The 13,001-nt window shown below is 40.0% G+C and overlaps 1 protein-coding gene across 1 annotated transcript in view; it reads left to right on the top strand.

The window, feature by feature from the left end:
• The window catches only part of F13a1 (coagulation factor XIII A chain), a 175,158-nt gene that overhangs the window by 49,485 nt on the left and 112,672 nt on the right, over positions 1 to 13,001 (top strand). The window contains exon 4 of the mRNA XM_077801735.1: positions 5,766 to 6,017. Within this exon, the coding sequence (XP_077657861.1) occupies positions 5,766 to 6,017 (252 nt within the window). The remainder of the gene's footprint in view (positions 1 to 5,765; positions 6,018 to 13,001) is intronic.

Here is a 13,001-nt window from a genome sequence, read left to right as displayed (position 1 = left end):
CCATATGTCCTCTGTCACAATTACTTGACTCTGCTATTGTAACACAATACTGTGTTCTAATAAAACTTTATTTGTTACACCCATACAGCACAATTTTTCATATGTCTGGTTGTATATAAAGTATGTTGACACCAATTCGTGTCTTCATACATGTACTTTGGATAATGATGTCTATCACATTCCACCATCCTTGCTAATAAGAATTGTAATGCATTCTGTGGTCATTTATTTAAAAAAAAACACAATAAAAAAAGAAATTCACAAAAAAACTCTTTATTAACTTGGATAAAATTAATAAAAGGAAATTTATTGGGAAAAAAAAAACTTTATTTGTACAAATAGGCAGCAAGCTAGAAAATAGTCTCTGGGTCATAGTTTGCTGAGCTCTCCTCCAAGGAATGACTGATGATTAAGGTGATCATGGATGACTCAAAAAATAGAAATTACAAATGGATGGCAGGTTCCAGGTGACTCTTCCATGATGGTTCTGGAATAACTAAGCCTTATTTAGAAAATAGTAAGATACATTACCTTATTAAATTCTCTTTCTCTCTTTTCTTTCTTTCATTCATTCTTTTTGTTGTTGTTGTTCTTTTTTCTCTCCTATACAAGTTCTTCTAACGTAGAAACCAGTAACTCAAGATTTTATGTATTTATTTATGTATTTATCTATGTATTCATTCATTTATTTATTGGGGGAGGGCCTTGGGGATTTAACCCAGGGACTCTTTCTCACTGAGCCACATGCCTAACCCTTTTTATTTCTTTTTTTAAATTTTGAGACAGGGTATCACTAAGTTGCTTAGGGCCTCACTGAGTTGCTGAGGCTGGCCTTGAACTTGCAATCCTCCCACCTCAGCTTCCTGAGTTGCTGGATTTATAGGCATGTGTGACCACGCCCAGCTCAACTCAAGATTTTTAAATCTGTAATAAACTGGGCTTTTAAAGTAGATTTTGTTCTTCAGTCTATTGATAGTCAACGCACCCCTTCTGGCTTCCCACTGCTGCTGCAGAGAAAGGATGAGTGAGAGGAATCAGAAAGTCTAAAAGAAATGGGGAAGGAACAATAATGTCCCTGTAGTAGGTGCCTCCCATCACAATTATCACAATTTCCATCTTACAGAATGGATGAAGTTTTAGTTGACAGAGGAAGAATGCTTTGACCAGTGTCACATCTAGTGTTAGAGGGTTGAAAATTGATTTCCTTCTGGTCACCATCCTTGTCTCAACAAGAGTGACCAGTTTTCCCAGAGACACACACATTTCTTCAGTCTCAGAGCCAGAGTGGAAAACATTACTTTTCTTCCTCCTGCCTGTGCTTTCCAGTAACTGCTGAATTTAAAACACAAACACTAGATGTTCCTGGTCAGCACCTGCTGTAGACCAGACATAAAGCTTTCATCATGAAATTTGTTTTGTCTTTCCTTTTCCAGAAGTAAACTGCAATCCATCAAGGAATAAGAAGTTCAGACAATTAAGTGATTTGCCTCAAATTGCACTAAGAGTTAACTGTGGAACCAGAATCTGACATGGTTCTCACCAACTCCAAAGCATTTTCAACACAAATGACTTTCATAGAGCTTAGTATTTAAACTCCCAGACCCTCAAGCCAGACAGTCTGTGTTCCAATGTGAGCTCCACTGTATACCAACTGCATCATCTGGAACAACTTTTTTTTTTTTTAATAATTCCTTGTCTTGGTTTCCTGATTTGTCAAATTAGGATGGTGAAAATTGAATCCTTCTCATAGTTTGTTATAAGGAATACAGAGGAGACAGGAACATAATAAACACCACAAGCATTGTTTTCTTCTCTCTCTCTCTCTGTGGACTACAAGTTCTCATGGGACTGTTGGTCTGTTTTGCTTGTGTTATATCCTTAGAACTTAGAATGATGTCTAGCACATAATAGAAAATATTGCTGCATAAATGAAAAATGTTCAAGCTAGTCTTTTAGCGGTGTTATAACTGGATTCAATGCCAGTAAGAGTAGACACGACTCTGTTTTTATTTTCCTGTGTTTTGGGTTCTTTTAAAAATGTTTTGGCATAATTTGGATTTTATAGGTGAAATTTAGTGTGTCTTTTAAGTCACACTTCAACATGTAATCTAGGCTGAGCATCTTTTTTATATTTTTTAACTTGTTCTTATTAGTTTTATATGATAGTAGGATGTATTTTGACATATTATACATATATGGAGTTCAACTTTAACATAAAATTCCAAAATCCAAAGTGCTCCAAAATCCAAAATTGTCCAAACCTATTTAAGATCTTTCATGACACCACACGTAGAAAATTTTACACCACAAAACTTTGTTGTATGCAAAAAAATCTTTTAAATATTGTGTAGAATTGCCTTCAGTCTATATGTATGCAGTAGGTAGAAAACATACATGAGTTTCATGCTAGACTTGGTCCTATCTCTGATATATCTTAGTGTATATGCAAAATTAACAACAACAATAAAAAAACCTGGTCAGAAGCATTAAAGATAAAGGATAATCAAACTGTACAGGAAACCAGTGACTGTATCAGTTCTTTCAATATTCTTACCCAACCTGAATGTTAGGATGAAGAAGCAGCTCAGGTTTGAGCACATCTCAAGTACAAAGAGTATTTTCAGATACAGTCTTCTGGTTCTTTGCTATTCTCAAAGGTAGTTTACACCTCCTTTCATTTTTTTTTTTTTATAAAAATCTGTGATTCCAAACTAGTATGTAGTGGCATCAGCTGCTGGGAGCACTGCAGTAATTGAATTATGGGTCCCATTGATCTGACAAGATTGCCTGTACTGTCTACACTTCAACAGGGAGCGGTGCGGGAGGCGGGAGGGGGGCTCCAGGGAGCTACAAGCTCTCTGGGGAAAAGATCAACCACATCCCTGAGTCTGAGCAAACACAAAGAGAAAGGCTAAACAGGAAAAGGGTGGACACAGTTGCCCTTGGAATAAACATGCTCTGGCCCTGTGGGTTTATGCAGGGACTTCTAGAGGCTGAGTCCTATTTATCCCCAAGAGCCCTACTTGGCCCCTGTGGCACCATGGCAAAAAATCATGATTAAGTCTCATCAGATTTATGATGGGTATATATGATATTCATTCTGAATGGTGATTAACTGCTACCCCTGACACATAGCAAAGCACTGGGGTTATCATGTTTCTCCCTGGTTTTGCACTGTATATATAAATCATTATTTTCATTAAAATGAAGCAGGCTTATAGAATTGCACTGTAGTAACTTATAGGCCCACCTCCTCCTAAGAATGCTTTTCCTGTGACAATATGCCTACCAAAGGATCTTTTAGAGACCTCCATAATGGAAGAGACTAAAATGAAGTATTGTTTATTTGAGGAGTGCTTTGTAGGTTTTATGTAACACTATTGAAGTGCGTAAGTTTTGCTCTTGAAGTTTCTGCTTACAACCAAAATAATTTGCAGACTTATCTTATTTGTATCTCTTTTCAAGGGAAATGAATCTATTATATTTTGAAAAGGTGTATTAATGAAAGATTTGCTGCAGTTTAAAATAGCAATGGATTTGATGATTCCTGCAAATTAGACTGTAAATGAAACTATAAATCAACGAGACAAAGAATGCTGTTAGGTTGACTTTGTAGACACAGTTCAGAAAACCACTGATAAAATTTAGCTTTAAGATTAAGACCACAAGGGCAGGGTTGTAGCACAGTCATAGGGCGCTTGCCTAGTACTCTCAGCACCATGTAAAAATAAATAAAATAGAGGTCCATTGACAACTAAAAATAATTTTTTTAAAACCTTTCTTTAAAAAAAAAAGATTAAGACCACGAAATAAGAATCCCAAAATGGTGATAATAAAGAAAAATAACACTTACCTTGAGATAGCTTATATATAAAACATGATGAGCCTGGAAATATGGTGAAATGACCTGATGCTTAATCTCTTATTGAAATAACAAGTGCTTGTTGTGTTTGAGAAATTAATTATATGCAAAGCATTCACATTGTTCTATTATTTTGCCTTTCTATGGTTGGGTACTATTATTGTCCTTATTTACTGGTGAACATGAATAGAAGAAAGTGGGTGTTTATAATGGTCAATTAATTTTCCAGAAGTTGCAAGGGTAAGATGTAGTCAAGCCAAGATTGAAACCCAGGTCACTTACCAGAAGTCTGAAATCTTAACCATTGCCTGTGATGTAAGCCTAAATCATTAATGGGATTGGAAACCAATATATAAAAATAAATATAAAAATGGTTACATATGGACACCCTACCAGCATATTCCTATTATAGGAAATATCATAACAAAGAAATTGTACTCAGAATCAACAAAAGTAATTTGCTTTATGAGCCCCCCAAAACAGAATTGTGTATTAACAGTACTTCTATCTAATAGACAATTGCAACGTTTTAGAGGGTAGAATTTTAGGGAACTGATAATACCAAAGTCCCCTATAACTTTTGATTTTGCTTCCAAATTGGTGTTTCTACAACTAGTTTGAATTCACTCTCTGACCACTGTGATAGTTTGAGTAGAACTTGACCCCTTCCCTGCCAAAACTCAGGTAAAATTTCATCCCCATTGTGAGATATTAAAGGGTGGAAACCTAGTCTGACTACGTGCTTAGAGGTGGGCCTCTGGGCAGGAATTAGGATTAGAGAGGATCATGGAGGTTGAGGTCCCCATGATGGAATACTGGTGACTTTATAAGAAGGGAAAGAGAGACCAGGACACGTGGAGGGTTTGTGTCTCGCCACATGGTTTCTGAGCTGTCTCAGGTCTCTGCCTTGACCTTAAACCAGAACAGTGAGCCACACGAAACCTCTTTTCTTTATAAGTCAGCTAGTCTGTGGCATTGTATTATTAAGCAACAGAAAATTGACTAAGACATCAAAAAGAGTCTCTTTAAGTCTTTCTGTCCTTTTTTTAAATAAAATAAATCTGAACTTCAAAGAAATTAAGAAAACTATTATTATTAGGGGTCAGACAGATGAGGATGGGGAAGAATACAAGGTTAAGAGAAGAATTCTATAAAATGGGCTCATGGGGCTGACCCCCCATATGCTTTCTTCTTCAAGAAGCAATTTACCTGCAGCCCTGCCTAAGTGGACAGGATAGGTCACATTCCTCAGCAAACTCCCTGTTAACTTCAGGAGAAATCCAGGTCCAAGATAATGTCGAGGGGAGGAACACAGGAGACTTTCATGACCAGATCCTGAAACTCTGAGAGATCAGGATAGTTCCTCCAATCATAAAATCTATAAGAATGCATGGTTAAGAATCCAAATAGAACTGGCCGGCATGGGCCAAGGGGACACAGAATTGCCATGGCAGTGGGACTTGAAAGTCTGATGTCATCTTGCTGTCAGTCGAAAGTCAAGAGGTGGACTTGGGCAAGACTCTCTGGAAACTTCTTTGGGATCCCCAATAAAACTCGAGTGCCAGAGAGGCACATGGTCCCTCTCCTCTCCAAGAGGACCCAGTCTCTCCCTTGGGGAGGTCCATTTCCCTTTGCCTGACCCTTCCATAGAAGCATTCATCTGACTCTGAGCAACTTGTCTGAAATCTTTCTGACTGGATCACAGGAATCAGGGTTTGAAGGGAGCCTCAGTTCCTTGTAGGTCCCCAGCTCCAAGCTTGTTGATAGAAAAAAATGAAATTCAAGCTCAAGCTTTAGGATTTCAAGCCCTAATGCAGTATTTCCCCCTTGGGGCCCCCGAGTGAGAACAAAATGGTTTGTGAACTCTGCTCACACTCACAGGTCCCTCTGCTCCTTCTCACAGGTCGCTACCCTCAGGAGAACAAGGGGACGTACATCCCAGTGCCGGTCGTGCCCGAGCTGCAGAAGGGAAAGTGGGGGGCCAAGGTCATCATGAACGAGGACAGGTCTGTCCGGCTGTCCATCCAGTCCTCCCCCGAGTGCATCGTGGGTAAATTCCGCATGTACGTGGCCATCTGGACCCCCTATGGCATACTCCGAACCCGCCGAAACCCGGAGACAGACACGTATATTCTGTTCAATCCTTGGTGTGAAGGTAAGGGGCAAAGGTTTGTTTGTTTTTTTTTTTTTTTCTCATTAAAAAAAAAAAAAGTCACATGTTTCCAATCATCATCTTTGGAGACTTAGCAGGATTATTCTAGAGGATGTGACCCTTTCCTACATACACTGTTGTTGTTCATGATTAAAAGAGAAAGATACTAAATTTGTTCTCCGTGTTTGTGAGAATGAAAACTGTCTGTGGAAAGGTATTGCTGCTAACACATTTATTCTAAGAATTAATTGAAGATTGCTTAATGTTGCGAGTTTGTTGTGGAACAATATGTTGGTGATACAACCTACATGGCTGCTGTATGCTATTTCTGTAAACTCAATGGCTTATTCAGCTTGACTTTCAAAAGTAGAAGAATCCATGACTTTGTCTTCAAAACACAGAATGAAAGTCAACCATGTCCATAGTGCAATTAACTTCTTCCTCTCCCTAATTCAACAACAGAAAGCCTCGACGATCCCACAAACTTGTTTAGATGCCTGGTGGGTGCACATTTTGCAAATCTGTACCTTGTAGGTACAAACATGTAGTTGTATTTGAATACACTTCTACTCAGACTCTAATACTATTTTGATTCTTCCTTTCTATCTACTGCAGAAACTTAACCTAGTTACATTCAAATAAACTCAGTCAAATTCAGCAAGTTCTCTATCAATTCAATTTAAAAACCATGTCACACCCAGGATACTCTCCCCTACCCCATCTCTGCCCTCCCATGCCTCCCCGGCTGTTCCCACACTTCCTGTGGAGCTGACAGAGGCAAATGCCACATGAAGGGGAGGGTCAACTTTTAAATCTTCAGCAACAAGGAAATGAAGCATAAAAACTGAGAGCAGGAGACATTTTATATCATCCTGCATTGGGCTCCAATATTTTCCAAAAAGAAGCGATATTATTGTTGATTTTTAAAAAAAATCAATTTTATTTGTTCCTTTAAGATATAAATGACAGTAGAATGTATTTTGGCAATTATACACACACATGGAGCATAACTTATTCTTTTTTTTTTAAAGAGAGAGTGAGAGAGGAGAGAGAGAGAGAGAGAGAGAGAGAGAGAGAGAGAATTTTTAATATTTATTTTTTTAGTTTTCGGCGGACACAACATCTTTGTTGGTATGTGGTGCTGAGGATCGAACCCGGGCCGCACGCATGCCAGGCGAGCGCGCTACCGCTTCAGCCACATCCCCAGCCCCGCATAACTTATTCTAATTAGGATCCCATTCTTGTGGTTCTACATAATGTGGAGTAACCCTGGTTGTGCATTCAAATACAAGGCTGGGAAAGTTATGTCCGATTAATTCTACTGTCCATCCTATTCCCCTCCCACCTCTCTTCCCTTAGTTCCCCTCTGTCTAATCCAACGGACTTCTTCTATTCTCCCCCTCCACAACTTCCCTTATTGTGGGTTTAGCTTCCACATATCAGAACATTCAGCCTTTGGTTTTGGGGATTGGCTTATTTCACTTAGCATGATATTCTCCTTGTTTAAGAAAGCTTCATTTGTATCAGGGTTGAACTGAATTAGGTACAGATTAGTGGACAAAAATGTTTTCTACTCATGTAGAACATAAATCCAATCCTACTGCCCTTTGAATGAGCTGGTCTGGTAGTGTTGGAAGATGGCATTGAGCTAATCCTATTCCCCCTGTTCCCACCCTCCTCATCTCCTACCCAGCACTTCAGACTCATATTCAAAGTTGATGCTAACTACATATATTAACTGGGCCATGTGAAGTTCAAAGGTGAACTTCTATTTTTATTAATGACAGGAACCAAGTACAAAGCATTTTGCAAATGATTGGTGCTAATGACACAGATGGGGAGTCAAATTATGTGAATCTGGGGAGAAGAACCAGACAGTGTATTGGGAAGTTATCTATATCTAGCAAGGAAACATAGATAAAGGAAGAACTGAGAGATGGTATCAAGCCCTTGGGAAGATCAGCATTCAGGAGTCCAGGAGAGGAATTGGCAAAGATGGGAAGAGACTGAGGTGGAGGAGTATGTAAGAAGCAACCTTTCCAAGAAAATTATATTTTCCCTAGGTTCAATCCCTGATCAAAAACAAACAAACAAAACAAACAAACAAAAAACACTTACCTTGACCTTGACATTGATCTTCAGTCATTTCCATGGTCAGCAGCTTCCAGAAATTTTCTGCTCAGAAAGTTGCATAGACCCAGAAGTAAAGATGCGTATACTATGGAAGGACCTCCCTTGATATGTCTGTGCAGAGAAAGAATTGGAGGAAGGTGAGACTTCTACCAAAGAGACCAATTTGGAAGCTGTGGTCCAAGACCAATGTGGTCTATTGATAGACAGGACCACAGTGGTGACTGTGGAGGTGAGAAGTCCCTTTTGGACTTAGAACAGAAATTACAGAGGAATTAAAGATGAAAGGTAAAGACAGATGAGTTGATAATAACTTTAGATGTCTGGTTTGGCCAACTGATTTGACGATAGTGCCATTTTCAGAGCTAGAAAGACTGGCGGAAATGGAGGGAATATCCAGGCATGGAATGAAGAGATTGTTGGGAAATGTTAACTTTGGTGACATCTATGGGACATACAGGTGAAGATGCCAATAAGGGACATGAATAAGCAAATATAGAACTCAAAGGAGATGGCTGAGCTAGCCCTGTAAACACGGGCACCATCAAGATCAAGTATAACCCAAAACGGACTCAGTATCATAGGCAATTAGAGTCAAGGCAGAGAAGTCAGAAGAGGAGGTTGAGAAGAAGCAGTCAGTGGGATGCAAGAATGTCCAAAGACCACAGAACGGGTATATGGACTGATTGAAGAAGACGGTGATGAACTGTCAAATGAGGCTGTTGGGTTGAATTGAATAAGAAAAGAAAGTGGTCATATTTTGTGGAAATATGGGCATACTGGCAATCTTGAAAGGGCCATCTTACTGAAGCCAGGGGACAGACACCAGGGAGATGGGCATGGATGGCAGCATAAATGGAAGTGAGAAAGAAGTGATGGCAGGCATCACCACCTCCTTCAAGAAGGCCTTCTGCAGAGCCTCGGTGTTGAGGTGAAGGTCAAAGAAGAGTGTTTTAGACAGGAGAGAGAGAGTGTGATTTTATGGTGGTGGAGTTTTCTGCCCAGAGAGGAACAGTGGCTCATAGCCTGCAAGTTGGGATCACCTGGAGAGCTTTAAGACCTCCTTCTGCCTCAGACCTCCTGCCCTAGGCTGACATCATGACATGATTGGTCTGGAGCACAGCCTGGGGCTTCTGCGATTTTCAAAAACTCTTCCGGGGATGGTTGAGGTCAAGGTTGAAAAGCCAGGCTTTCAGAAGTGAGCTCCTGGCATGCGTGGCATTCAGGAACAGGTGAAGAGGTGGTCCCTCCACCCTTCCTGAAGGAAGGGCCACAGGAGGAGAGGGGAAAGATTCTCTAGATTCAGTGGAGGGAGCTTGTGATTCTCTTTCTCTCAGCGATGGGTCGAGCAAAGTCGTTTGTTGAGAACAAGCAGCAAAGAGGAGCTCAGGAGGCTTGATGGAGAAGACAGAGTAGAAGGTGAGCTTATGACAGAAGCGCAGCAGGTGGCCTCCTGCTCTCCAGAACACAGGGAAAAGAGACACAATCCCCTTCATTCCTTGGCCTGTGGAAGTCTAAATATTTCTGCAAATTCCTGGGTTATATCTGTCTCTGGGGCTATCTCAATTTCTAGGAATTCTTTCACCCCACTGCTGACCCCTAGAGACCCCCAAGTAAGATACTCAACCCTTCTTCAATCTCAATGTCATTGGCAACAGTCAAACCATCACACAAAATACCCATGAATGTCTAGACCTTAACTGCAGTTGGACATGATTGTAAGAACTGGAAGGATTTTCTCAGTGATTCTCAAAGCCAGAGGACATCCGAATCACCTGTAGGATTTGCTAAGACAGATTCCCTTGCAGCACCCTTAGATTGAATAGGTCTGGGGACAGGCCTGAGAATTTGCCTTTCCAACCAGTTTCCTCAGGCTACTAGCACCCCACTTAGAGAACTGTTGATTTACATAATAATCACAAGATAATCATGACAAAACACCGGAGAGTACAATTTACTCTCCTTAAAATCCAATACCTCTTCTCCAACCTAATCCTGATCTCTCTCAACCTTACCACCTCTTCTCTCTCCCACGATTGATGATGTTCCTTATTCTCCAGACTCCTCTCTGATTCTCTCTCAGGAGTAATGCAAAAGGGCTCATTTTTAAATATTATTAATTTTGTATTCCATCAATAATCATGCTTTGGGGAACTTCACACTTTTAGACAATTCCCTCCAGAAAAAGTCTGGTGCCTAGCTTTTAAGGAGGAATCTTTTAATCTCCTTATCTTAATATACACGGATATCTCTCAAGGAATATTTATGAAGTGAGAGAAAGAATTCATCTTTTTTCACTGTCTGTGTGAATTTCCAGCCTAGCACCCAAGGCATAACCCAAAAGAGAAGGACTATATATATATATATATATATATATATATATATATATATATATATATATATGATGATCCCCACTAACACAGCCAAACACACAACTGCCCAGGAATCACCATGTTTTCTACTTGTGTATACTAATGCATAACAAGGGCCCCATGGAGTAGCTGGAAAGTGGTTTGAAGGAGGAGTAGGGCCTTTGCCCAAGTGGAACATACAAAGAAGAAAGGGGAGCAGTTCTCAGAAGTTGTCAACAGAGAGTCAGGAGGAGCAAGATGCTGGGGAGGTCCAAGTGGCAGCGGACCCTGGGTTGAAAGTCACACCAGCACGTACAGCACTTAGAGAATGTTCAGCCCATTCCTGGGAGCCCTTCAGCCTGCTTTGCATTCATAGGCAATTTGTTCTCCTTAATCACTAAATCATTAATGGAGATCAATAGCAACACCATCCTGGTGAGGACAGAACGGATGCAGGGACAATTATCGCTTAGTCTTTAAGTTAATAGTGCTAACCAGGCTTCGGGTGCATCCCATGAGGGGGCCACAAAGGCAGCAGGAGTGAGTTGGGTGTTTATTGTGAATTCATCTTGTTCTTCTGACCATGTGGGAACTCTGAATTATTGAATGTGTTTCACCCTTTAAATGTCAAGTGTTTCCGTTTGCTAGTCTGGAATTACTGCCAGAGTGAGTTCTGCAAGGTGTGGATTTCTGGGGGCTTTGCCTAGCTCTCTAGAGGGGTCCTCGGTTATGTTTGGTTGGGTATCAGTTATCTTTGTGGGGTCTTCCTTCTCTTGCAACTTGTTCCCTCCACTTCATTCCCCATCATTTACCTCCTTCGACTTTTTATTCCTAGTATTTAACACAGTCCCTGGCACACACTAGATGTTCAACAAATACGTGCTGCATTGGTTCAGTAGTTCCAAGTTCATACATTTGGTGTTCCCCTACCCCATCCTTCACACCTTAGTGGAAAATCTCAGTCCTCCCCATCTTGAAAAAGAGTCAAAAACCTATGGCGTGTTTAGGGAAGTCTATTTGTAGGTGATGTGTAGGTAGATTTCTCTGTTAGCATCTAACACCCAGTTAGCATCTAGTGTTTCTAACTGGTTTATTCAGGGTCATTTCTGCATTTTCTTTTAAACAAAGAAATCAGTTTTGTCCAATGTGAAAAAATGTAAATAAGTTTCCAATATCTTGAAAGCTTTTAATAGACAGTAAAGAAATATGGCCAGCTTGCATTTTGTTATTAAATTCATCCTTAGGCTCTTTGATTTGTAATTATATAGGGTCTATTAGACTCCAGGACAGAATAACTTGCCAGGACTTGTATTCTCAGAGGAAGAATGACCTCTGATGGCGACCCTTGAGTCCAGACCAGAATTCATACCCTCAAACTGGGGTCACTCATCCATCAATCCAAATATTGATGGTGTGTCTCCCCCAGGGCTCTGACAGCGCAATTACCCATGCAAAGCACAACAGTATTCCTTATTCATTCACAAATATTAAGAGTCAAGGCTTCATATAGCACTAGGGATGTGGCAGTGAAAAAGACAGGCACAATTTTTACCCTAATAGAGCTGCTAACAAGGATTTTACAAGTGAGCTACATAAAAATCTAATTACAATTGTAAAAGGTACTAAAATAAGTCAGGACATAACAAGAACATAAAACAGGGGCCTCTGACCTAGTTGGGGAGCAGGGAAAAAACAATTGATGTACCTTCCTCAGCCTCTAGAACAAAGCATGTGAACAATAATAATCAAATAGTTATTTTACTGAACTTTAATGAATTTTCAAAAAAGCTTATGTAAAACTTTAAATCCTTTATTTATTCAAGAATTCTGTTTAATAAAATGATTTAAACAGTAGTCTCCTCTTATCCGTAGTTTTGAATGCTGAGGTTTCAGTTTCCCAAGGTCAACTGTGGTCCAAAAGTACTAAATGGAATATTTCAGAAATAAACAATCCTGTAAGTTTTAAGTTGCATGCCATTATGAGCAGTGTGATGAAATTCCACACTAACCAGTTCCAATGCTGCCCTGGACATGAATCATTTCTCTGTGCAGAGTATCCACACTATATATGTTACCCACCTTTGGTTACTTAATAGTACCTAAGTTATCATCAATAGACTGTCATTGTATTGTAGTGCTTGTGTTAAAGTAACCTTTATTTTATTTAATAATGGTCCTAAAGTAAAAAGAGTAATGATGCAAAGGAGGTACCAGGGCATAAAGCATGGAAAGACAGGCTAACTCTGGTACTATGTGGTAATGCTGCAGGACACACAGGAAAAAGAAAACATAGTGTGGGGATGGGGCTTGGGTGCTATCCAAGGTTTCAGGCCTCCACTGAGGGTCTTGAAACATATCATCCGCTATGGAAAAGAGAGGAATGCTGAGTCACTTAGAGGCTCATTCATCCTCTTTCTACCAGGTGAGTGTCATCCAGTGTGGCACTGTAATCATCTAAAGGGACCCCAGAGAGCTCACAGTAAATGTTCTTTACAGAGGCATATAT

This window comes from Urocitellus parryii, chromosome 8 (assembly GCF_045843805.1).
Source record: "Urocitellus parryii isolate mUroPar1 chromosome 8, mUroPar1.hap1, whole genome shotgun sequence".
Taxonomy (NCBI): Eukaryota; Metazoa; Chordata; class Mammalia; order Rodentia; family Sciuridae; genus Urocitellus; species Urocitellus parryii.
The sequence above is the reverse complement of the archived record's forward strand: the minus strand, read 5'-3'. Positions and strand labels throughout refer to the sequence as shown.